The following is a 25273-nucleotide window of genomic DNA, read 5'->3' on the forward strand; positions in this document are numbered from 1 at the left end:
AGGGACCCACCAACCTTGCAGTGTCTGTCCTTTCCAGCTGCCCCATACAAGAGAGGCCATCGCTGTGCTCCTGGCTCTTGGCCAGCCAGTTCCCAGCCCTGGCTCTGGCTGTAGGGACTGATACCCTCCCTGCTGGGGCTCTACCTGCACTTGGAAGTGCCCAGAAGATCCTAGCTACTTCTCACAAGTGAGCTCATCTGGTCCCCACCTCAGCTGTATGGGGAAGGAGAGGCCGAAAGGCAGGAATTGCTCCAGGTGGTAGGTGATTGGCAGGTCTTGGAGGAGGACAATGCCAGCATGGGTAAGGAGACCTCTGGGGTTTATGAGGGGCTGTTTGCGTGAACGGTCTCTGGGGATTCTGCACTGAGCAGCATTGAAGCCATGTGGGAAATGGCTGGAAGGGCCATCAGGGCTGGGGCAGGTGGAAGGGCTACAGGCCCCCTGTTGCTCCACGTGGCTGTCAAGGTAGCATGTCATCCTGCAGATGAAGATTTATGGGGCAGGCGTAGTGAGTCTATTGGCGAGGTTGTAATTGTTGCTTCTGCCGTCCTGGGCAGGTCAGGCTTGAGTGTGAGGGGATCTCGCTGAAGTCAGGGAGGAAGCTGGAAGCTGGAAAAGGGGTAGAAGGCCCAGATGGTGTTGGCATCTCTCAGGCTCTTGGGAAAGATAGGTTCAGAGATGTTTAGGAACTTGTAAAAGGTCACCCCATCATAAAGCATGTCCACTTCTAGTGCTGGGCCACAGACAGTGCACAGAAGAGACGCCTGGCCTGCTCTGCCCTCCAGCACTGGGTGCCGCTGTGGATGCAGCTCCATTCCCTCCCCCCCCCCCCCCCGGCTTTATTCCTTGTGTCCTTGGAGTGTCCCTTGTGAGGCTGCGGATCTGGCAGGTAATGGAGGCCAAGCTTTACTGTGCCCATGTCTCTCTTTACGACGCCATATTTTTTTTAACGAGCTATGTAAATGTGTGCCAGTCGGTACAAAGTCAGGGCCTCCAGATGTCCCCTCCCCCCCACCTGCCTGACCTTGTGTGTCTTGTGGGAAAGTTTTCTGAGGGCTGTGGAGTTGGCCTCCTTGTAGCCACTTGCTGGCTCAGCTTGAACCAGTGCAGGGGCTACTGCTGAATGACACATTTTGTGACCTAGGCCCTGTCACTTCCCTCCCTGTACCTCATCTACGCAGTGAGAAGGCTGAGCGCTTTATGCTGTATGAAATATCACCGTACCACTCTGCAGCCCTAGGCCGCAGCTGGGCCCCTCTGAGACTTTGGTTTCTCATTGTCAAAACAGGCCGACCACCACGTCAGTGCTGATGAGCCCTGGGCCTGTGTGGGCAAGAGAAGGTCACAGAGAGGACCCCCCCCCCCCCCCCGGACTCCTGCCTGAGTTTCCCTTCCTTTGTCTTCTTCCTATTGTTCTCTGGAATATTCTGCAACACCATTCCCAGCAGGTGCCCCTACAGTACAGAGGGGCTGGGGAACAAGGATGGAGCTGATGAAGAGAACCAGGCTATGGTCCCTGGTGGTGTCCCTGATGGGTATGGAGGCTGGACTCCTATGGGGAAAGAGAGTCTGAGATTGTGCAGGGACAGCCCCAGTCTCTGTGTCTGCAGAGGTCTCCCCAACCTTCCCTGGCATAGTAACAGCCAGGGTTCGGGATACAGATTATGTCCTAATAGGAGGCCATAAATCCCTTTACAGGCTGAGCAGCCAAACTCCCCGGGAGAGCTCTGGCCACCTAGGACTGCACTGCATGGTAACTGTGTCCCCAGCTCCCAGCAGATGCTAAGGCCAGATTGCCAGGCCTTCGGAGCAGCTGCTAAGCCTATGTCCTGTATTCTGATCAGAGTTCTATATGCTGCAGAGGTGCCAGGTGGCCTCGGAGAATCAACGGGTACAGATATTGACCATGAGTGTTCGCACCATAGCATGTTCGCCACCAATACCTCATTCATCCATGGAAGAGAGATGGGGGGTGGTGTGGCTGTGCCCGCTTCATGGATGAGAAGCATGAACTGGGAGTGGTTCAAATGAGTCCTGGCATTCAGACCTACCTCAAGATGGGCCTAGGCATCCTTTCTACCCCACAGTGCTTCAGGTTCACCTCTGAAAGGGAATATGTTAGAACCTCTTCGGACTGGGATTAAAGGGGAGGATGTAGGAACGGCTTATAGCCTAGTTCCCACATAACCCTTGTTAAACTGTGGCTGCCAGGATTACTGCCCCTGCCTCTGCTGCCTCCTGCCACAGAAAGGACATTGTACCCACCAGTGAATCTCAGTTCTCTATGGTCCCTGCAGTTATCACTCTTGGAGACCCCTACTCCTGAGCAAACTCTAGAGGCCTGTAACCACAGATGCATCCTCCAAGGACAAAGAGACTAGATGTTTCTGTCGAGGGCAACTTCCACGCTGTCTGCAGCACCCTTCAGGTCTTCCTTGTTGTCTAGTATGAGTATGCAGCTCCTCCTCTCAGACTAGACCCTCTCCCCTTGAAGCCGAGGAGCTTGTGACACACCTAGGCAGCAGAAGGAGTCCAGATGTTCATGCGGAACTTTCTGGTCCAGGCTTCAAAATACTTGGTGACTTATGCTACACTGTGGTAGAGCGGAGCCTCCAAGAAGATGCTATGCTAGTCTCGGACAGACCGTGTGGAAACAGAAGCCAGTTGTCCCCAGTCTTTCCAACTTCCCTTGATAAGGTAGCAGACATGGTCAGAAGCCACCTTGGGTCTTTTAGCCCCAGTCAAGTATCCCTGGTAGATGTCCCACAGAGCATAGATAGGCTGCTGTCCTCCCCAAACTGCCCTAGTTCCAGAAGGGGGAATACCAATACATACTTGTGGCTTCAAACCACTAAGTTTTAGGGGTAGCTGTGTAGAAACAGGAAATTCTACCCTAACCCCTTAGCCCTTCTGTGACTTCTTTACCCAAATTTGGCCTCTGCAACTCCTTAGCCACAGCTGATTGGATAAGTGACAAGCACCTTACACTGAGGCAGCCAAGGTATTGGCCGGTAGGTGACCAATCGGATTAATTTCCTTTGGGACTATGAATGGAGAGATAAGAGCTGCCAATAAACCATACTAGGAAGGAGGCTGGAGCTGGGGATTTCCTAAGAGCAGATGGAGTCGGGAAGTGACTTTCCATCTTGTATGGGCTGTTATCACAGGGGGTGCTTACTCCCTTGTATGTCTGTGCTGTCCTTGGTTTTGTGGGTGTGGGTGTTTTTCTCCCCTCACTCCAAGCTGGCCTTGAACTCTAGACCCCCCCAGCCTATACTCCTGGGATTACAGGTATATAGCACCACGGTTTCACCAGGGATTGAACCCGCGGCCTTGTGCATGTTATCTAAGCACTCTACTACCTGAACTACATCCTGGCCTCTAGCCTCCTCTTGTGGCACAGGAACCCTGGCATCAGGCCTGAAAAGTCTCAAGCCTCTTGGCCAGCTAGTGACAGAAGTTCCTCCAGGGTTCCTGACGTCAGTTGTCTGTAGCCCCTTCTCACAGGTACTCACACATGTGACCCTGTCCTTTAGGGCCTTTATGGCTGCTCTGTCCTAAGCAGGGAGACTGGTGGCCATGTCTGTTCCTACTCTCCACACAGTTTGGCCTCCAGGAGCCACGTGGAGGGGTTGACCAAGCTTGACTTCTAACTGATCCCACCACGTCCTATAAAGTCCCCGATATTCCAGCTCCTGGGTTCAGCCACCATTCCCCTGCTTGCTCATCAGGCTACTGACAGCAATCATCGGTGTTTCCCAAATTATATATGATCTTTAATATTCTCAGGCACCCTAAAAATAGGATTCTCAACCTGGTTTTATACAGGGGGTCTCAGTGGTGATGTCTGACTTTAAAGCCTGTGATCTACCTGCCTCTGCTGTGTGACTCTGGTGGGTTACTCTCCCTCTCTGAGCCTCATCTGATGTATCAGGGGAAAATAGAAGGTGCTTGCTGCTCCGTTTAGGGCTTACCTCCTCCGTGTCAGCTTGGCCCAGTCCATTTGCTTTGTGGGGGTGGTCCCACCATCTTTGTCTCTGACATGCCCTGCTCCTGGAACTGGCTTTGGTTCTGTCCCCTGGAAAATGGGTGGACGCTCAGGATTCCAGATCTTGTCCTCTCTACCCCCAGGAGCTTCCTACCACTTCTTCCCTTGGTCCCAGGTGAGGTTAGCTGGGTGCAGCCCCCTGCCACATTTGGGATGGCAGAACATTCCTGCAGGGTCACAGGTGTGCAGTTCAGGACCCCAGGATTTTGATAGGGTGTAGGGGGCCAGAAAGTCTTTGATTCTCTCTGCCTCTAGGTTCAGGTTCCGGGCCAGTCCCTGTGCATCCTTGGTGGGGTCTCTGCTGTTCCTGTTCCCTTCCAGAGACTATTGGGCACAGAGAAGTAGAATCCCCAGTCAGGCATCCCAGGATGCCCCCTTGAGCAGTAGCAAGGCATAGGGCAGTGATTTAAAAGAGTGCCCTCTTCCATAGACGACATTTTCCACAGTGAAAAGAGGCTGTGCTGAGACCCTCCGGCTTTCTAGCTTCCAGACAGCCAGCCCTGTCCTATGACCCTGGGCACTCCTCTCCCAGACTGACTCTTCCCAACCTGATAGCAACCTAAGAATTTTCCCACGTCCCTGCGTTTCCATGGGAACCGTTTCTGTCCCAGTAGCCAGGAGTAAATTAGCGCCTTGGCCCCATTTAGCAGCACCTGCGGCATCCCAGAGATCATGTGACAATTCCATATGAGCCTCTTGGAGAGAACGGAGGGTGTACTAGCTTAGCCTCCAGACTGGGTAGCAGAGAGCCTGGGCTCTGATCCCTCTCAAGAGATGACAGGCCTGCCAGGTTCTTGAAGCATCCTGCAACATGACTAGCCTCTTGGATGCAGACCATTTCCTTGCTAAGGAAACCCCAGCCTCTCTGGTTTCCCACTGAGTTCTCTTGTCCCTGCATGGCTGAGAAGCCCTGTGCCAGGCTGAGAAGGCTATGGCTCTGAGAGTCTGGAAGCAGACCCCAGGAATGTCACTCGGAGGCTGACTGGCTTCAGCTAAGTTACTGGCATCCTGGGCCTCATCCTCTTTATGTGCACCAGAGTTGGAGTTAATCCTTCTCACCATCAAAAGCAGTGAAATCAAGGCTAGGCATGGCACACACATTTAACCCAGCACTCGGGAGGCAGAGGCAGGTGAGGAATTGAGGTTTGGAGGATAATCCTGACAATTGGAACATGAACACAGACCTGACCTCAGAACTCAGAATCTTATAACTACCCATCTGCTTCCTCTAGGGATCTCCACTGAGTCCTAAAGGAGGTCACCAGAGGGCTCAGCCTTGTCCAGAACCAGGGCAGTCCTGGGCAGTGGTTGGGAGAACAGGCTTGGGCAAGGCTGGCTGTAGCCTTAGATATCAGCTCAGCTGGGAGCAGAGCCATGGCAGTGATGCCTGAGAAATGAAGGAAGGACGGACAGACAGATGGACAGACTGAGGGCTCATTTCAGGCTCTCTCACCAGACACGCTGCTCACTCCCAGGTCTTGGCTTGGAGATGGGAGCCCATTGGATGAGCTGCATTCTGGCAGTTTCTTGATGCTAAGGACTGAACTCCCTATTGCTCTCTATGCCCCTTGGTCTCTGCACTGCTATAGCTAAGGCCAGAGGATGGAGGGGAGACAGGAAACCCTGGACCCACATAGGGCTGAGCAGAAGCTGTCTTTAGGAGAAAGTACCAACTTGGAGTAGAGAGGCCAGGTGTCCCTGGCCCATGCCTTCCCTGCCCAAACATGAGACGTAGTGAGTGCTGGGTCTGTGGACCGAGCTGCAGTTAGCTTTGCAGAAGGGCCCATGGATTCTTTCTAGGAAAGTGACAAACAACCACTGTTGCCCAGGGCAACCCTCTCCATGGCTGATTTGGTTTGAACAGTATGGTCCAGGTTTTGTCTGGCTCTCCTGGTTAGCTCATGGGCAGTTGGGTCCAAGACCCAAATTCAAGCTCTCCCTGTCAAGCCCAGGATAGGCCCAGAGGATGGCCTAGTGGGAGGACTGACAGCGCTGGGTGACAGGCTGTCTCCAGATTGCCCCAGAATGGCCGCCTACCCTGAGGACTCCACACAGGAAGCAGCAGATAGTCATCAAATAATCGTGGATATAAGACTGAGAGCTGGCCCTCTCAATATTGATACCCGTCCAGGCCAAAGCTGGCTTCTGTCTGGGGGCCTCCTGGGCAGAGGTAGAAGAACCTACCAGCCCAGCCAGTATCCTACGAGGAGCTGCCCCCCACCCCAGCCCTGGCCCCATGGGGATCCCATCCCATGGTGAGAGAATAATGACCATAATGAGAGCAGTCACCCACACACATGTGCACAGCGCTTTACAGGTTACAAAGTGTTTCACATACATCATCTCATCAGTTCCTCACAACAGCCCTGTGAGGTAGGCAGGGCAGGAATAATGTTCCCATTTGTACAGATGTGGAGACTGAGGCCCAGAGAGGGCCAGTGACCTGCTTGAGTCACACAACAGTGAGCAGCAGAGCTGGGACCAGAGGAGAGGGCTCGGGCCTGCCTCTGGCTCCTGACTCTTTCCACTGACTGTGCTGTGCCCACAGGAGGACCCCAGCCCGTCCCAGTTTCAGCCGCACCCGAGCCTGGCCCCCCCACCTCCCCTTGGCAGTGCAGCCTGGCAGCCAGCAGACAAGCCCCACCCACACTGGGCAGTCCTGTCCCCTCCCCTACTTCCTGTGAAAAGCCAGCTGGAGCTGGGTCCTGGAGCTGAGCTGCCACCCATGGCTCCAAATGGCACCTAGCAGAGTGGGCCAGAGGGTGGGGCTGGAATCTCCTTCCCTGTTTTCCTGAGTGATCCCTCCCCACGGGGGAAGAGAAGAGAAAGGAGGAAGAGAAAACAAGAAACTGAGTTGGAAGAAGGCCCTGGGGCCATCAGGACGTCAAAAGTTTGCATTCCGACTAGCTATAGGAAATAGTTTTTTCTTTTTATTATTTCAAGTTTTCATAAAAATCCATAATTATTGAAACCCAAGTTACAGAGGAAGTTTGTAACTTTTTTTTTTAATTGTATTGACTCTGCCGCGTGTCGGTTCGTCGGCTTTGGATTCGTCTGTCAACTCTGGCCCCTGTGTAGGTGGGGTCCTCAGGCCTGGCCTTCTGAAGTCCTGGTAGAAGGAGGGCAGGCGGTGAGGGCTGGCGAGGCAGCAGGGGCACGTGGGGGGAGGGGGAGGGTGGGGAGGAGGGCAGGAAGGAGGCGGGAAGGCCTGGGAGTGAGTGGGCAGCAGCCCGGCTCCTTCCCAGACCAATGTTCCCCCAGGGGGGGGTTCCCTGTGCCCCAATCCCGCCCCGTCATTATATCATCTTCATGTTGAACTTGCGGGGTGCATCGGCCGAGCTGATGCCTGCGTCCGATTTCCGGGGCACATACTCAATTTCGATGTTGTGCTTTGTGTTGCCTTTGCCCCGGCTCCAGAGAAACAGCAGCACCAGGCAGAAGAGGACTACGCCCAGGAAGGAGATGAAGCCCATGGTGGTGGCAATGATGAGCGTCTTGATGTCGAAAGGGAAAGGCACGGTGGCGCGGGTGCTGTTGGCCTCTCCCTCGCCTGGCTGGTTGGAGATGAAGGCGAACGTCTTGTTGGGTTGATGGGGCCAGTCGGGCGAGTAGCTGCGCACATGCAGGTGGGCGGGCATGGAGTCGTTGCCGCCAGCATTGGCTGCGATGCACAGGTACGTGCCGTTGTCCTGTACCTGGGCGTAGCGCACCTCCAGCGTGCCATCAGGGAAGACTGTGAGCCGCCCATTGCTTTTAGCTGAGACCAAGTGCTTGCGGGGTGAGAGCCAAAGGATGGCCGGTGGAGGGTCGCCATCCGCGCGGCACACAAACTGCACCGTGTGGCCCTCATCTACAAACACCTGCTGCGCCTTGCGGTCCCGGATGTGGGCCCTGCGGCAGGTGAAGTAGTTGGGTAGGAGAACGTCCGGAAAGTCCTTGAACTCCTTGCCCTGGACGAACTCGGGTGTGGCGCAGGTGGGTTGCTGCCTGTTGAAGTTGAGCCGCCAGCGGCGCCGGAAGACCCACAGCAGCCGGCAGTCACAGGCCAGGGGGTTGGAGTCCAGGATGAGCGTCTCCAGGTTGCCCACTGAGTGGAAGGCCGACTCCTCCAAGGTGGTCAGCTGGTTGCCAGAGACATTGAGCACACGTAGGTAGTTGAGCCCACGAAAGGCATAGGGCTCCACCACGGCCAGCTGCCCACCCACCAGCTGGATCTCCTGCAACCGCAGCAGCTCATGCAGCATGGAGCCCTCGATAGTACCAATGGGGTTGTAGGAAAGATTGAGGAAGCGGAGATAGACCAGATGGCGAACGGCCAGATAGGGCACTGCGGTCAGGTTGCAGTGTGTGATGGACAGGGATGTCAGGTTGAGGCCGTAGAGGCAGTTGGGGGTCATGGTGTCCAGGTAGGGCCAGTGGGAGATCTCCAAGACCTTGAGTCGGTACAGCCTTTTGAAGGAGTAGTCCCTGATTGCGTTGATGTTGAGATGTCGTAGCCGCAGGACGATGAGGCCATGCAGGTGGGAAAGCGCCTCGGTGGGGATGGAGGTCAGATTGCATTTCTCCAGAGTCAGCTGCTCCAGGCTGTTGAGGCCGCTGAAAGCTCGATGGGAGATGTAGACGAGGTCATTGTCACCGACCTCCAGCGACTTGAGGTTGTATAGGTCTTGGAACATGTAGTCCAGCAGGATGACAATCTTGTTTTCACTGATGTCCAGCTTGGTCAGGTTGCTGAGGCCGGTGAAGACACCCAACGGGATGAGCTTCAGGCGGTTGCTGCGCAGCCCCAGTGTCCGAAGGTTGAAGAGGTTGTTGAAGGCGCCGGGTTCCACGGCGCTCACGATGTTCTCATTGAGTTCCAGTTCCTCCAGGTGTGGGAAGCTGGCAAACTCGTCCTGGTTGAGCGTCTTGATGCGGTTTTTACCCAGGTCCAGCAGACGAGTCTCGGTGGGGATGCCCTCGGGCACTGCCACAAAGCGCTTTCGGTGGCAGAGCACTGCTCGGTCCTGTGCTGAGCACTCGCAGCGGGGCGGGCAGCCCGTGGCAGAACCTGATAGTACAGAGCCCAGTACCAGCAGGAGGATGGGCTGCCAGCAGGCCAGGAGGGGGCTGGGCATGCTTCTCATGCCCCCCGCCAGCATCCTCTCGCTCACCTGCAGCAGGAAGAAAGCAGAGGACAGAGGCGGCAGTGAGCAGGCAGTACTTGGCTGGACCCCACCTCACCCCCATCCCAAGTGGGAAGGTTGCAGAGGAGGGGCAATGCCATCTTCTTTAGGGGATCACAGATAGTTTACTCTAGGTACGTCCTGAGTCTCAGCTCACCCTGGGCCTTATCAGTGATAGTCAGTCTTGGTGAGCCACCCAGACTCACGGAGGCTCAAAGAACTCAAGGCCAGGTTCGTGGGAATAGCCCTGAAGGGGATGGGAGAACACAACTGGACCCAGTCCACAAGGCAAGGGCTCCTGAGGCTGCTGGGCACTCTACCATGGTAGATACCATGATACATTCCACCCAACTCTGCCACTGAGTCCTAGGTGGCCTACAAACCTTGGGTACTTGTAAAAGGTACCAAACATGTTCCAGGATGGGGTGCCATCCAGAATCCAGGACTCAGCCAGGAAGCCTCTGCACCTGAAGATCTCACCTGGGTCCTGTAAGCCCTGGACTACCTCTTCTACAAGGGTAGATCTCTGATTGGATCAGCTAACTCAGCCCAGTGCAGGAGTGTTTCCTGCATCCTGATCTTAACCCTGCCATTCTTTCTAGACTGTCACTTCTGTAGACTGCAGGAATCCTGGTTTGAAGACCCAGCTAAGCCAGAGAAGACTTAACTGATTCCCAAGATGAAGGATTGCCCCTTCTGAAGTCCTATCCCACCACCAGGCTCCTCCAGTTACTGATCTGACCGCTAAGACCAGGATAGGTGGTCTCACGCCCGTACTGTAGTACTGTACATACAAGGCTGGTTAAAGCTAGATCCTAAGACATGCTGAACGGGCTGGGAGGCTGCTGGAGGCTTCAGATGGAGTGAGTCCTGCATACCTCTCCCGATCTTGGTACTGCCTGCCTGCCTTCTACTCCCTTTGTGGGAACTGGCCTGGAGATGGGATGGGGAGGAGCCAAGAGGGCTTCAAGGATGTACCAAAGCAGTGGCCCACTGCAGGCTTCTGCTGCCAGTGGGATGAAGATGCTACAATACTCATCACCTGGCCTCTGGCGCGGCTGGGCTGAACTGCTGCAATTCAGTCCTATACCCATGGCCCTGTGGAGCCTACTGCAAGACGGGGAGGCCAGGCTTGGGAGTCCCGTCTGTGCCCAGTTTGGGCTCTTCCTTACGCCTTGACACAGCCTCTGCCTTCAAGCCACAATTTATCATAGTTGTCATCCATTAAGGCAACCGAGGCTCTGAGAGACTGTGACTAGCACTCAACCAGTAGCAGGGACCAATCTGGACCAGAAGCTCTAGCTCCACACGCTTTCAAATGCTCTGCTGGTCTTCAAGAACTGACAGGTATTTCCTGGCTGTTGATCGACTAAGTGACTGATTAACCAGCGAGAATTCATGGTGTCACTGACATGGTATGGAATCTGCACAGTTTTGTTATCCCCCAGGGTTGTGTCGCCCTCCCCTTTTCTCCCCCTCATTCTCTCTCCAGATTCTTCTGTGTCCGAGCATCTCCCTGCCCTGCCCCCACAGGACCACTTTCCACAGTCACACACGCTCCAGTGACCCACCAGAAAAGCAAACATCCTGACGGGCGATCAATAAGTAATTGGGCCAGCAGCTGGGGCTGGTGTGGGTGTGAAGCTGGGGACTTCAGGAGGCGAATAAGACTTTTAGCGCCCATCTCGGGCCTGGGCTAGCCTGGGAGCTGCTAGAGGAGGCTGAAGAGAGAAGGGAGGTATAAGGACCCCAAGATGTTGACAAACCCTCTTGCACATGTGCACAGCACCTTGATGTACAGCATCCACCCACCTCGCCTCCCCATAGTTGTATCTACTTTGTCCTGCACACCCTGCCTCTAAGCAGCCTCCTTTTGGAGAACTGTCCCAGCTGCCTTGCCAGCCTTCTACCCCAAAGACCACCTCCCCCATGAAGTCCTCTCTGAGGCATCACTTGCCTACAACGCGGACACACTTGATTCTTCCTTGCACCAACATGTGACTGCTGTGTTGTGCACCTCATTCTAATGGCCTTTGGGCCAACTAAGCAAAAAGTTAAGGCCCAAGAGGAAGACAAGAAGAGAGGAATGGGAGTCAGCTGGGGACAGTGCCAAAAATGCCCTGCATTAAGAACAGAGGAGAGCATCCAGCAGCAGAGCAAAGAGAGAAACATGCTCTCTGGCCACCATGTGATGTATAGTCAACTCTGGGTCACACTGCCGCTGTCCCAGCTCCATCTGTCTCACCTGCTATAGGGAAGGGCTCAAGAACACTCACGGGTGAACGTTCTGTGGGAGGCCACACGTGATCAAGAGGGAGTTGTTATAGGTAGTGGACGGCCCTCTGCCGGGGCTGACCTTGGTGCAGGCCCACTGAACAATGAAACCTGGGGTCTGTGAAAATGTTGGTGGGAAAGTTAGGCAGCCTTGCCCTATAGAGCTACCGCCCCAAGCCAGGCAGTTGGGCAGCCTTGCCCTATAGAGCTACCGCCCCAAACCAGGCAGTTGGGCGGCCTTGCCCTATAGAGCTACCACCCCAAGCCAGGCAGTTGGGCAGCCTTGCCCTATAGAGCTACCGCCCCAAGCCAGGCAGTTTGCCACAGAGCAGTGATCATGAGTCAAGAGGGCTCCCATGTACACATCCTCTGAATTGTCTTGTTCTACTACTGTGTGAGCGTGTGTGTGTTCGTGTTCATATATGTGCCCATACGTGTGGAGGCCAGAGGTCAACATCAGATGTCTTCCTCTGTCACTTTTCACCATAGTTTATGACACAACACTTCTCACTGAGTGGGGAGATCACTAGTTTAGCTAGACTGGCTGACTGACAACCTCTAGGGATCCCTGCCTCTACTTCCCCAGCACTGGGATTATGGGTGAACATTGCTGTACTTGACATTTTCTGTGAGTGTTGGAGATCTGAACTCGGGTCCTTATGTTTGTGTGTCAAGCATTTTACAGTCTGAGCTGTCCTGAAAGGTAGGGAAACTAAAGCCCTGAGAGGCTAGGATGCCTGTCCATACCAACACAACAGACAGCAGAGCATGTTGGGCAGAGGCTCCTAGGCTCACACCCCCACAGGGTCCGTGACAGTAGTATAACATGTTGTGTGGGGGCCATGTCTTGAGAGGGTCACCCAGGCTGCTCACCACCAGGCTCTAGCAGTCCAAGCTGCTCCTGTACTGTCCAAGGTGCTTTATGCTTTTTAATCAGTGTTTTAATTCGGATCCTTGCCCCCCTGAAGGGCTTCTCGCGAGGATAAGAATTCAAAATTGGAACAATAAATACAAAGAAAATAAAGCTCAAAGACAGGCAGGTGGCAGGCAGAGGACAGTAGTGCCCAGGGCATGATGCCCAGACCCTGCGGTGGCCTGAGTCCTCCCCGAAGCAGGGCTGGGGAGGCAGCTGAGCCATCAGTGTAGTTCAGGATGAACTCTGAACTGTCTGCAGTAGGGATGGCTGGGTTGCCAGCACCACCCACACATCTTCCCTCGTGTCCAGGGGCAGGCATGGCCTGCCTCAGTGCTGCCTGACACTGGCCATTTGCAGTTCTCTGCATCAGCCTGATAGCTGCCTTGGGCAGTGCCTGCTCTTCCTGGACTGTGCCCCTCACGGAACAGACATTGGGTTTCAGAGTCTCCCAGGGAACTGATGCTCGAAACGCTGGACAGTCAAACATCCTTGGCTGGGGACAGAGGGGGCTGAAGACCTGGGATGAAGTTCATCAGGACTGGGAGGACCCACATGAGGGTGGCTCAGCTCTCCTGACTGTAAAGTCACACTGGGACTCTGGTGGGGAGGGTAAGTGGCAGCAAAGGAAAAGGTGTGGGATTGCTCATGCATGGGCTGGGGTCGTGTTGCCCCATAGGTAGCGTCTCCTGGTGGCACCTGGGTGCAGCTCTGAGCCAGGCCCACAAGTCAGTCAGTGGTCTGCTCAGAAAAGGAGAGGAACTAACACTGGAGAGCCCTGTTGTAGGTTGCATGGGCGGAGCTTTGCACACTGGCTCTGAGACCCTGGAGACACCGTTCTCAGAAAGCATGTCTCACTCATTTTACAGCTGAGAAACTGAGGTCCACGAAGGGAACTCACTTGTGCCAGCATGAAGCCACGAAACCAGAGAGTAGCAGGGCTCTGTCCCTCTGGTGGGTCTGCTGGTCTCTGGAGAGCCGGCTGAGTGCGTGTGTCCTGGGGCAGCGGGAAGCTGCTGGTCTTCAAAGAGCCATGCCCAGGTGGTTAGCCCTTGCAGTAGATGGGATACCTCCTGGCATGTGTTCAGCGACTGCCCACTTGGGTTCCTGTGAACCCACGCCTCTGTCTGGACCCAAATCTCCCCTCATTTGGGTTGAGCCGCAGCACAGGTGGAAGGCTTAGTTATACTGGGCTCTCCGGGTTCCCACTTAGCATTCCTCAGGGACAGCAGTCCCCCGTATCATCCCTGCTCCCCCTAGGAATGGCTTTTTTACAGATCCTCTGCTCTATGAGGCTGGGCCTGGGCCCTCTGAGCAACAAAGCTTTGAGATTCTTAGGCTGGTAGGTGGCCTGCACACTTCCTCTCTGGGAACAAGGCTGGTGACCAGCGGTCACACTGCCTTGAAGCCTACTGTTCCCATAGCTGGGCTGCAGTAGAACAGGCTGGCTAGGGAACCCCAAAGTGCTCAGGCAAAGTGCTCATTGTTCATAAAGGACCATGTGTGAGAGCAAGAAAGGGGAGGGTGGGGTCAAGAGAGTAGGGGTAGAGGCAGACAGAGAAGCAGGAGGTGGGTGAGAGGCGGGCAAAAGGACGGGGAAGGGGCAAAAGTCAGAGAGAGGTCCAGGCTGGGTGACAGATGCCCTTAATCCCGGGACTCCAGAGGCAGGAGCAAGCGAATCTCTGTTGGGTCCCAGGCCAGTCTGGGTGACATACGGTGAAAACTCTCAAAAACCAGCAGAAATAGACGGGACCACAGCCTGTGTGCTAATCCAGCTGTCTGGCTCCGACCTCACATTGTGTGGCGTTCAGTTGTAAGACTGGGGCCTCTTAAGCTACCTCGTTCTCACCATCATCCTTATAGTGGGTTTGATCAGTTAACCATCTTCAGGTGCGCGGACAGAGACTAACACAAGTGAGAGGACTCAGGTCACCAAAGAACAGATGCCAGGCAAAGTGTGGGCTTCTCAACTGAAGCCCTGCTCTAGCAGCTGCCTTGCCGGGGCCTCAGTGTTGCTGGGTCCATGTAGCATGAAAGCGCCAGTTACATGTACCTGTTCACGGGCAGCTAGGACCAAGTGGCGGTATGGTGCCCTTCTAGAGACAATGCACAATTACCTGCTGGTTCCTCCCCCTACTGGTGCCAGAGATCTGTCCAGCCTTCACCACCTTGCTGCTGTGTGGGTGTGGGCACCCCTCACCCCTTGTGTTCTCTGGAGCATGGCTGCTAGTGCTGCCTCCTTCTCACTTTCTCTGTGGCTCCCAAATTAAAATGCTGAGCTGGATTTCATTCATCTCTGCACCCCTAGCCTCTCCCACCTCAACTAGTCAGGGAGTCACGTGACTGTGGTGACAGCCCCCGAAACACTAGACAAAATTCAACCCTGTCCTCCAATGCCTAGTCTAGGCTCGAGAAGGGATTCCGAGAGGAGAAAGGATAGCAAGGCTAGGAAGGAGGAGGTGGCTTATGGCCAGGTCAAGCTGAAAGCATGCAAGACTCTGATTGGCTTTTCTCCTGCCCCAAATCCTGGCCCAGTCCCTGGGCTCCTTCAAGACACTGTTCTGGCTGTCCTGACTCATCCCTGCTGAGCTGTGAAGAGCAGGTAATGGATTAAGAAGAAGCTGCTAATGGGGGAATGTAGTGTTAGTCTGCAGGGCTAGGCTAAGAGCCCAGGAGCAGGCCACCTGGGCACAGGGGAGAGGATCCTGAGAGGAGGGTCAGCATCCAGGCTGAGCTGCAAGATCAGTGCTGTTTTCGCTGGCTAAAACAGTCCAGTGTGTCCCCTCTTGGCTGGCACTGTCTCTAACTATACACACCCTCCACACACACACCAAGGGGAGAAAAAGAATCAACCTGGAAGAAATTGAGGTCATGTCTTTTGTTGTGCATAATTATTTTACTCTTGCTCTTGGTTCTGGCAAAGAGTTGCTAGGTTCGCAGGGTGTGTGTGTGTGTGTTATGTACGGTTGTGTATGTGGTGTGTATGTATGTGTATGGTGTGTATATGTGTGTGTTGTATATGTGTGTGTGGTTGTGTGTGTACATATACAGGTGGTAGGCAGGGAGGATGCTAGAGAGCATCAAATGTCTGTATGCGTGACAGAGAAAGAATCAGTGAGTGTGTATGTGGCACACAGAAAATACCAGTATACATGTGTGACACAGAACACCAATGTGTTTGTGGGTGAGGGAGCACCTGGCCTGGTGCCACCAGCCCTGTCTCTCTGGCACACTGAGAAATCGAGTCTCCTCCTAAGTGTGCCCACTTGGCCTGTGAACCAAGGCTGGCTGGAGGGTACCAACTGGGCTGCTCACCTATCAGCCTTTTAGGACAAATGAGGTTGGGCCAGACTCCAAGCACCCTGGCTATCCTGAACTCTGGGTTGCCCTGATCAAGCACCTGGCCCCTGAGTGCAAGGGAGGGAGGCCCCTGCCCACTCGACCCAAGCACAGCCAGTCTCAGGAGCTGCCAGCCTTCCGGCCAGCCCACAACCTCAGGCCATTTAAGGGATAAATTATGAATTTTAATTGTCAAAGCATCTTAGTGTTTAAAGGCTTCTATATATAGGCTCTGCCCTCCAGGAGTGGCCGTCTTAGAGAGGAGCAGGGATTGGGCAGGGCCTAGAGAAAGTCAACTGTGGTGACAAAGGGCTCACGGGCTTTATCCTGGATTCCGGCCAGGGCACCTCACCCTGCTGTGTAATCCTGGAGGACTGGATCACTTTTGGAGCTTGCTGCTCTGCAGGGTCACCTGTGCTGGGCTTGCCTGAGTAGACAGCACCCCCTTCCTTGAATAGGAGCTGTCCCTTGGGTGAAGAGACCTGGCTAGGGCCTATGTGAAGCGATGGCAGGGAGGCCAGAAACCCAGATCCTGCACCCCAATGACCTGAGCTGAGATGCCAATCTAAGCTCTCAGGGACAGAAAGGCGCCCTGAAGGCCCCTACCCCATCCTCTTCACTCCTAGGGCCTCTCCCAGATACCCCAGCCTACCCCCACCTGGGGAGCCCCAGGCCTCAGGCCTGAGAAGGATGGACGGAGACTCACAGATGAGAGCAGGCCAAAGCAGAGGGAAAAGAGAGGAGTGGGGCAAGCAGCAGGGATTGGGGTGGGTAGCAATTGGATCAACATGGCAGTGGTGGCTGGGAATCCTCCTAGAGGGCCCCTGGCATCAAGCATCCTGTGGAAACCACAGCTAACCACCAAGGCCGGTGGAGTCATTAACCCCCATTTTGTGGTTCAAACATTGGAAACGGTTGGGTGTGGTGGCGCACGCCTTTAGTCCCAGCACTTGGGAAGCAGAGGCAGGGGGATCTCTGTGAGTTTGAGGTCAGATTGTTCTACATAGTTCTAGGCCAAACAGAACTATATATAGAGATCCTGTCTCAAAAGGAAAAAAAAAGAAAAGAAAAAAGAAAAAGAGAAGAAAGGAAAAGGGGTAACACAAAGAGGTTCTGTGAATCTGTTCGCGGTCACAGCATGGTAGGAACTCTGGAGAGTCTAAACTCTGCCTCCCTCCCCACAGTGTCTTACAAAACATTCGGACAAAGAAAAGCAGTGTTCACACAGCCAGGCAACTGGTGGCATCTTCACAATCAGGAGGATTGGTATAGTTATCCCTGTTCTGCTGATCAGAGGACTAAAGCAGAGAGAAGGCATACCGTTTGCTGAAAGTTACACAGCCACAAAGGGCAGAGCTGGGATTCCTTAGACCCCAGCTTGTCCTGATCATTCTTTTAGAGACCTCTGAGATCTTCAAGTGCTCTTACCCCTTGAGACCACAATGTCTTCCTTTGCAGTGGGGCTGGCAGGCTTCATGCTGCCCTCTCACCATGCTGGGCACAGAGAGTTCATGAAGGAGGAAGAAAGGCATTTATGCTGAGCACAGGATGGCACTGCCGGCCTTCAATATATCGACCCCACTGAACTGATGAGGAAACAGCCTGGGCTGTCAGTTCAAGGCCCTGTGCTAGTCTTAATCCAGAGGCATTCCATTTTAGAGACCATCATACAGACGAGGAATAATGTCAAAGAGCACCAGCACCACCCATGACCCACGAAATCTCAGGCTGGCTTAGGAAGGCCCACTGGCAGCTATCTCCTCTGCCACTCCACTCACGGTGGAGCTAGGTCATGGGTGGGTGATGGTTTGGGATATTTGTACCTCACAAAGGGGGAAACATAAGCCCCTGATGCATCATAAAGCAAAGTCTGATGAGTTACTTATGATCAGACAAACTATAAACAAAAACACTACCCTTCCCCTGGTACTGGCTGGTCAAGCCCTCTCTGTTCAACAAGTCCTGGTCAGTCTTTTGTGAATATCCATCATTCCAACATGTTGAGCCGGTAGATCCTCTGCTTGGACACAGGCTATGCTGGGCCCGGCTCAGGCCCAGCTGGGTGACCCTAAGGCTGTCCTTGCACAACCCCACATGTGGTAAGGAGAGTGAAAACCTTGCACACCCCTAAGAACTGTGTCAAGTGTTCAAGGTTGGTGCAAAGAGCGGAGCCAAGGGAGGTGGAAGACCTACCTCGGCCCCACTGTGAGCAGTCTGTCATGGGAGGCTTGCAAGTAGAGGCCTTTCTGGAAGCTAGATCTTAGCAGCCTCTCTCAGTTCTAAGATGCCCACATCTTGGATTCAAACCAAGGGACTAGAGATAGCCAGGCCCCCAGCTGTAGCTGCAGGCCTGCTCAGGATCAAGCAGAAAAGGGTTGCTGGTCAGGCCCCACCCCCTTCCCAGGCCGAGAGTGATTCTCTGCAGAGGGAAGCAGAGGAGGTGGAAGGGAGAGATTAATTCCCTGAAATGGAAAAAAAATAGAAAAACACACACACACCACACACCCTAATAACATGTAATAAGAGGTTGGAGATGAGGAACAATGCCCTGGTAATGTCACCCTGGCGGCAATCAATTTGGGTGTCACATGAAATAGGCATAATTATTCCGCCAGCCCTGGCGCTTGTCTCTAACCAGCTCCAGGGGCCCAGGCCTGGGCAGGGAAGGGGGGAGGAGAAATCAACTGTGGGTATACCAGGCTGGCAGGGGGAGGTACTCCAACATGGCCTGACAGTACCTGGCTTCTTAGCCCCTCTGGTGGGTCTTGTGGTTTAGGGACCCTTGGATGCCCAGGAGCTATCTTGCTTGGTCGCCCTTCATTCGTTTGCTTGGACAAGAGCAATCAGAGAGGGCCCCCAGGGAGTTGTGAATGCCAGGGGCAGGAGCACACACACGTTTCATCCAGCAGTTGGCCACCACATTCTTGCTAAGCACTCACCAGTGCCAGGCTGCATATCAATGCCAGGGTGCAGGAAGGGGAGCTGCAGAGAGCTGAGCAGGGAGAGGGTGTTCGAATAATGAAGCATAGGCTCCCTGTAGCTCCTGAGCTAGCTAGGCAACCCCTTCCCATCCTGAAGTGGACCCAGAGTAACTGGCACCCCCTGAATGCTTCCTTCTTGTTCCTGCTGCACAGGGACGCAAGTCTTACTTGCTCTGCCTTCATTTCCATTTCCTTGCGGAATCCCCCTCCCATCACTCCTGCCCACGCCTGAGTGCAGAACTTTTACGGACAATATCCCCATTTCAGAGGAAACCGAGTTTCGTGGGATAATAACCACTTAGTGAGGTCCAGCCCACACTGGACGCTGCCTGTCTCAACCCCCTTTCAGACACCATAAACCTTGAATCCGAGAAATGCAAATCAAGGCTATAATGAAATCCCAGTTTACACTCATTCAATCAGGAAAAATCAAGACAGTCAATGGATAGCATGGACTTGTCTGGGGATGGAGAGGGTGGAGGGAGCACTTGTCCCCTGTGGGAGAGGCATAAAGTGGTCCAACCAATTTGGAAAACACTTTGGCACAGTTCCTAGGAAAGCCGAACATGGACATGCCCTTCAGCCTAACAGATCAGGGCACTTCCCACACTGCCTCAGCAGACAGGACCAGGGGGGTTGTGGCAGCACCACCTCTAAGAGCCAGAAAGATCAACAACCCAAATGCTCATCAACGGGAGGGCCATGAATACATTGTGTTACATTCAAGCAACAACCAAACCCATCAGAGAAAAATGAATGGGTGCTGAATATCCACTATCATTTGCAAAACTATGATAATGAAGGAAAAAGTTAATTCCAGAGGACTGCATGCCATTTATATTTTATATAGTTAAAAAATAACTAAAATGCCACAGTTCTTATATATTACTTTGTTTTGGTGCTGGGTACTGAACCCAGGACTGAATGCTAAGCAAGTGTCCCACGACTCAGCCCCAAATACAAGAGGCAAGAGAAATTTAAATACATAGTGCAGGACGGCAACTGCCTCCTAAAGAGGAGCTGAGGATGAGGTATGGAGAAGTCACAGGAAGAGGCAAAGGCTGAATGTTGAAGTTGGAGAGTTGGAACGTGTGTTCATTGTGTTATCATGAGCACTACTCCTATTTATTTTATTATTTTTGTGTGTGTTACTGTGTAGCCTTGTCTGGTATGGAACTTACTATGTAGAACAGGCTGGCCTTGAACTCACAGGGATCCACCTGCCTCTGCCTCCCAAGTGCTGGGATTGTAAGCATGTGTCACCATGCCTAGGCAAGTACTACTACTACTATTAGTATTGGTTTTCGATTATTATTACTACTATTATTGGTTTTTTGAGACAGTGTTTCTCTGTAGCTTTGGAGCCTGTCCTGGAACTAGCTCTTGCTGACCAGGCTGGCCTCCAACTCACACAGACCCGCCTGCTTCTGCCTCCCGAGTGCTGGGATTAAAGGCCTGCACCATCACCTCCCAGTGAGTACTACTTACAAACACATGCATCAACAAATGAACATCCTAGGCCTGGAACAGTGAGAACAGCCGCCGCCCACGGTCAGAAGGAGAGCATGTTAGTGTGAACCCATATCTGCAAGATGGGGGGCTTTGGACAGGTCACTCCACCCGGCCGGTTGTTTTCTCCGCTAGAAAACTAAAATCTTGGCACTACCTCCAAGGGGAAAACCAGAAGCACACCTGATATGAACTGTGAGCAGCTAGCACTCATGAAGCACTCACGGCTCACTCCACACCGTTCTAAGTGCTCTGTGTGTAGTAGCGCATTTAACTGCCTCCGTCTCCATTGAGGTAGATACTATAGTTAACTCCACTTTATTGGAAAGGACATAGGGCCCCAGAGAGATTAAGTAAGTTCCCCAAAGTCACAGAACAAGGCAGTGGTGGAGCTGAAGCTTGAACCAGGCCTGTGACTGCGGAGTCCGCTCTCACGGTGGAGTGACGCTGGAGAAGCTGAACACTCGCTCGGCAGAAGCGCAATTGACCCGCAGCACTCAAGGGTATTCACTTAACCATTCATTCACATAAACAAAGGTCAGAATCAAGAATGCCTCAAATGTGTTTGGAAATGACCCTGCCTTCTCAAAGCTTTCTTCAGAGAGTCTCCTCTCATTCTGGAAACCCCTGCTTCCCGTGTCTCTGCAAAACCTCCAGTCACCCTCTTCTCCTAAGAGCCCGACTCCATCAGCTCCCACAAAGAACCGCCCCCCTTCTTGAGCACTCTGCCTTGGTTCTCCCCAGTCTCTACCTGGGACATCTTTAAGCGCTTATCTTGCCCTACCCATTCTTGCAGCTAAGGTCTCCATGGCCCCTACAGGTTGTCCTTGCCAGGAGGTCCTAGGGCCTTGATAACTTGTCCATGCCTGGAGGTTTGCCTAGATATTCAAGGTAATCAATAGGATCTAGCCAGGAGCCGAGCAGGCAGCTCACCAGGATGTACAGAGTAAATGCATGAATGAATGGGCTGGCATGCCATCATGTGTAAATCAATGTGGGTACTTAGAGCAGCTAGGGGACGCTTCTTGAAGAAGAGAGCCTTTTGAAGAAGGATGCTAGACCAAGTCGAGGGAGGATACAGGCATATGGGGAAGAACTGGCAGGGAGAGAACAAAACACAGTCAGTGGTCATGTTCCAGGAGGGGGACCTGGAGCTGGAAAGTCACACCCAGAAAAGCCAGACAAAGGTCCTAGCCCCCTCCCCCCCGCCCCAGGCCAGCCTTTTACTCTCACAGGCACCTAACAGAGGCTCAGCTGAGCCATCCTGGATACAGGTCCTGCTCAACTTTTTTTTTTCTTTGCTAAGCAACAGCCCATTCTGGAGGAGGAGGAGGACAGTGACCCTCTAGAATTCTGAGTTTAAAAAACAAACAAACAATTATCTAGTGTGAGAAACATGTGTTTAGGGACAGGGACAGAAGAGATGACTCCCCAGGATCAAAGAGGACCGTGACAAGTAAAGCAGTCTTGCGGGATCCCTCCACCCACAAAGCATCAAACCTTAGTGTGCAGCACACACCCATCCCGTAAAAGCTGTTTCCTAAACCCGCATTCACTCCAGGTCTAGGGAGCATCACAGTCTTGATGGAACCCTACTCAGGGCCATCTCACACTTCACCCAGGACTGGAGGAGGGGGCACAGAGACAACAAGAGCTCCAAGGGTGCTGTCCTTCTTCGGTTGAGTCTCCTCAAGGAGGCAGCTGGGTGTTGCCCTCAGATCTTGCGATACCATGCCCCCCTTTCCCTGGCACCTTCAGCGTGGCCCCAATGCCTTCTTCACCTCTCCTTTCTGTCACCTCCGTCTTGCTTCCCAGCAAACCAGGTGCTAGCACCTTCCCAGTGGCTGAGGACTCTGCACCCCTCTTGGCCTACACAAGGACAAAGGGCCAGAAGTAGTGGAACACCCTTCCTCTCATCAGCAGCCCTCAGTGGGTCCAGGGAAGCCCCAGGTTCTCTGCCTGCTTGGTGGACTCCCCTGGCACCAAGGCCCTGCGCTGGAGTCGTTGGCATAATGGACAGCAGGGCTGAGCCCACAACCAGGAACCAGGAGAGCCGGGCGCCCTCTGGCTGCCCAAACCCATCCAAGGACTGGGGGAAGGCTGGACTGGCAGGAAGGGGCTGGCCCAGATGGTCCTGCCCCCACCTCAGGCCTCTTGCACTCCCACCCACCAGGGCAGAGCTGTTCCCATCTTCCATGTGCCCTGGTCGCCACTCCACCCACCCACCACAGGGCCTTTGAGAACAAAGGGGAGGTGCCGCCACAAGAGCTGGTCAGGGGCTGGGCAGGGACCCCAGCAATAAGAGACCCAAGGGACTGCCCACCTGCCTGGTCCCACTCCTCCTCAAAGTGGGACCCACCTAGAGAGAAACATCTCCTGGGTATCTCAGAGGGCAGGAAGCCCAAAGCCCACCCAAATAGGGTGTGTTTGGGTACACACCGGAGGCTCCTTTCTCACCTCCCCCTTTTTAACAGGCTTCCACTTCCCACCCATTTCCCTCGGAGTGAAAAGTGGGGCAGGAGGAGGTGAGAAGCCCAGCTGAAGGAAGACAAAGGGGAGCCCCGAAGGTTCCTGGGTCTTCCTCAACTGGACTCCCCCCCTCCCCTTTCTTCCCCTCTCCACCTTCCTTTCACCCGGGAGGAGCCAGAAAGGAACCAGAAAGAGGTTGGGAAGGCTCCTGTGGAGAGAGGGACAATCCTAGCTGGAGCCTGAAGAGAAACTGCTCCCTAGTTGTGTCCCCAGACTTGGGGGTGTTAGCCAGGGCTGGGGAGGTGGCCTCTGGTCCACTGAAAGGGACTCGTTCAGAGCTAAGAGAGCCTACCCTTCGGGTGACCAATGCCCAGAATGGGAGGGTGATTTAGGGAGCACCAGGGCGGGAATGGAATGGAATGGATCTCTCCTTGACCACGGGTCCCAGTTTGCCAACCCGAGAGATCTGTAAGGGCCAGCGGAAGAAAAATGGGAAAATCATTTGAAACTTGAGGATCAGGCCTGTGACCCCAAAGGGGGTCTGGGTGTTATAGGATGTCCTACATAGCACCAGGGGGGTGAAGCCTGGGCCGACAGCTGCTCCCAGAGGCACTCACCGCAGGGCTGCCGACTCGGGCTCGGCAACGGTGGAGGGGCTCACCTGCATCTCGGGCGCGCTGTCCGTCCGCTCGGCTCGGTCACCAATCGCATGTCTCTCTTGCCGGCGCGGCCCCAGCCCCAGCCCAGCCCCCCTCCTCCGTCTCCTCCTCCAACACCTCCGCCCGGTCCACGCGCCCTCGCAGGGCTGGCCGTCCGTCTGTCTGTCCTACGCGGGCGGGAGCCTAGCCAGCCCGGGGCAGGAGCTCGAGAGTCGGGGGCGGAGGTCGCAGCCGAGGCGGGCTGAGGAGCTGGCGCGCTCAGGACGCTTGGCGCGGGCTCCGGGAGCCTAGCTCTGTCCCTCGGGCCGGCCGGGAGCCGCCGCCACCGCCTCTACCGCTGGGGCCGGGGTCGAGGCCGGGCGCTCTCCGCAGCGGGGCCGGGGCCAGGGCTGGGGCCGGTGGGCAGCTGCCGCGCATGCTGCTCAGAGCCCCGCGTCGGGAGGGGGGCCCGAGCGGCGCGGGTGGGGACTCCGCGCGCTCCGGGACCGGGACGGGTCCGGGTCCGGCCGCCGCCTGCGCTGCCGCCCGCTCCGGCTCCCACGCCGGCTCCCGCTCGGGCTCCGCGCTCTGCCGCGGCGTGGGGAGGGAGCGAGAGAAGCGAGCAGCGAGCCAGGGAGGGAGGAGGGACCGAGGGAGGGAGGGAGCTAGAGAGCGAGCGCCAGAGCCGGGCGGGGGAGGAGAAGGCGCGGCCGCAAAACCTGGGTGGGGGTCCTTCTTTCAGAGAACCGGGCGAAGATCGAGGAGCACCCCAGCAGCTGCCCAGCGCCCAAAGGGCAGCGAGAGTGGCAGCGGGGCGCAGACGAAGAGCGCTCCCGGGCCGGCGCCCCCGTGCTCCCGCCCTGCACCACGCAGTGCCCCTCTGGGTCCCAGGCTCCGGCTAGTCTCAAGTCAGCCCGGCCTGCGGTCTTCCTAGGGAGCGTGCACCCATTCGCGTGTGATTGTCACTGACCACATGCATGTGCATGTGAGCGCGTGTGTTCACACGTGTTAACTGGGGTCACTGCACAAGGCTGTGTGGACCGACACACGCACGTGGACGGGCAGGACTCCCCCCACCCCAACCTGGCCAGGGTTGTTTAGAGGACTGCGTGAGGAGGGTCAGGCCTTGACCCCTCCTCTCGAAATGTCTGGGACCCCTCACCCCCACCCCACTACTTCCTAGGGATCTTGGGGCGAGGCTTGCAGAACCGGAAGCTTAGGAGGGCGGTGTGGAAGCCGAGCTTTTTTAGCGGGTCTACCCGGAGGCCAGGTCTAGAATCCGCCTTTGCGTTTTGGTCCCCACCCCGTCGGGTTTCCTGTCCAGCAGAGGGCAGCAGGCCTCTCTGGCAGGCTCCTGAAAGTGGCACTCTACCAAGCAACCAGCAGAGGGCAGCACAGAGCCTCGGTCTGGGCTTAGCTATTCACCACCTAACTCCCTAAAATAAATACCGAGTTTGGTGAATCCTGGCCTCGGACCATATCTTCAGATCGCCCCAGAGAATAAGATCTTTACATAGAGACCCAGGCCCTTCTCGGGCCACAGACACAGAGACTAGCCTGACAGGGTGGGCTGGCAAATACTGAAGCAGTCAGACAACCCATTAGAGCCTCACATTCTTCTACTGTGTACGCCCTTCCCATCTGCTCGAAGCCAGATTCCCCTTAAAACTATGCCAGTTTTATTGGAATAACCATCAATGAAGACGTCACAACGCAGAGGCCCCTTCTCCCCATTAGCACCTCAACATTCCTGATAGATTGTGGGGATGCCCGCAGACAAGGAAGATGAGCTGGGAGGGAAGAGGCCCATTCAAGGCCTGTCCCTTTCTGGGGTGGGCAAGGACCCCCGCTCCCAGTACCTCACTCTCCTTGCAAGGAGCGAGCCTGACATTTCAGAGATGCTTTACTGGTCTGGAGAGGCCAACCCCAAGTTCCCA

At 54.8% G+C, this 25273-nt stretch overlaps 1 protein-coding gene across 1 annotated transcript; it reads right to left on the reverse strand.

Moving 5' to 3' along the window:
* Positions 1 to 7344: 7344 nt before the first annotated feature.
* Lingo1 (leucine rich repeat and Ig domain containing 1) lies at positions 7345 to 23439 on the reverse strand. Its single transcript, XM_038323597.1, has 2 exons — positions 23360 to 23439; positions 7345 to 9201 (listed from the first exon to the last, which is right to left on the reverse strand). Exons 1-2 carry the CDS (start codon positions 23363 to 23365, stop codon positions 7345 to 7347), a joined length of 1863 nt encoding a protein of 620 aa, XP_038179525.1. The 5' UTR covers positions 23366 to 23439.
* Positions 23440 to 25273: the final 1834 nt, after the last annotated feature.

The sequence above is a fragment of the Arvicola amphibius genome, chromosome 3, assembly GCF_903992535.2.
Source record: "Arvicola amphibius chromosome 3, mArvAmp1.2, whole genome shotgun sequence".
Lineage (NCBI taxonomy): Eukaryota > Metazoa > Chordata > Mammalia > Rodentia > Cricetidae > Arvicola > Arvicola amphibius.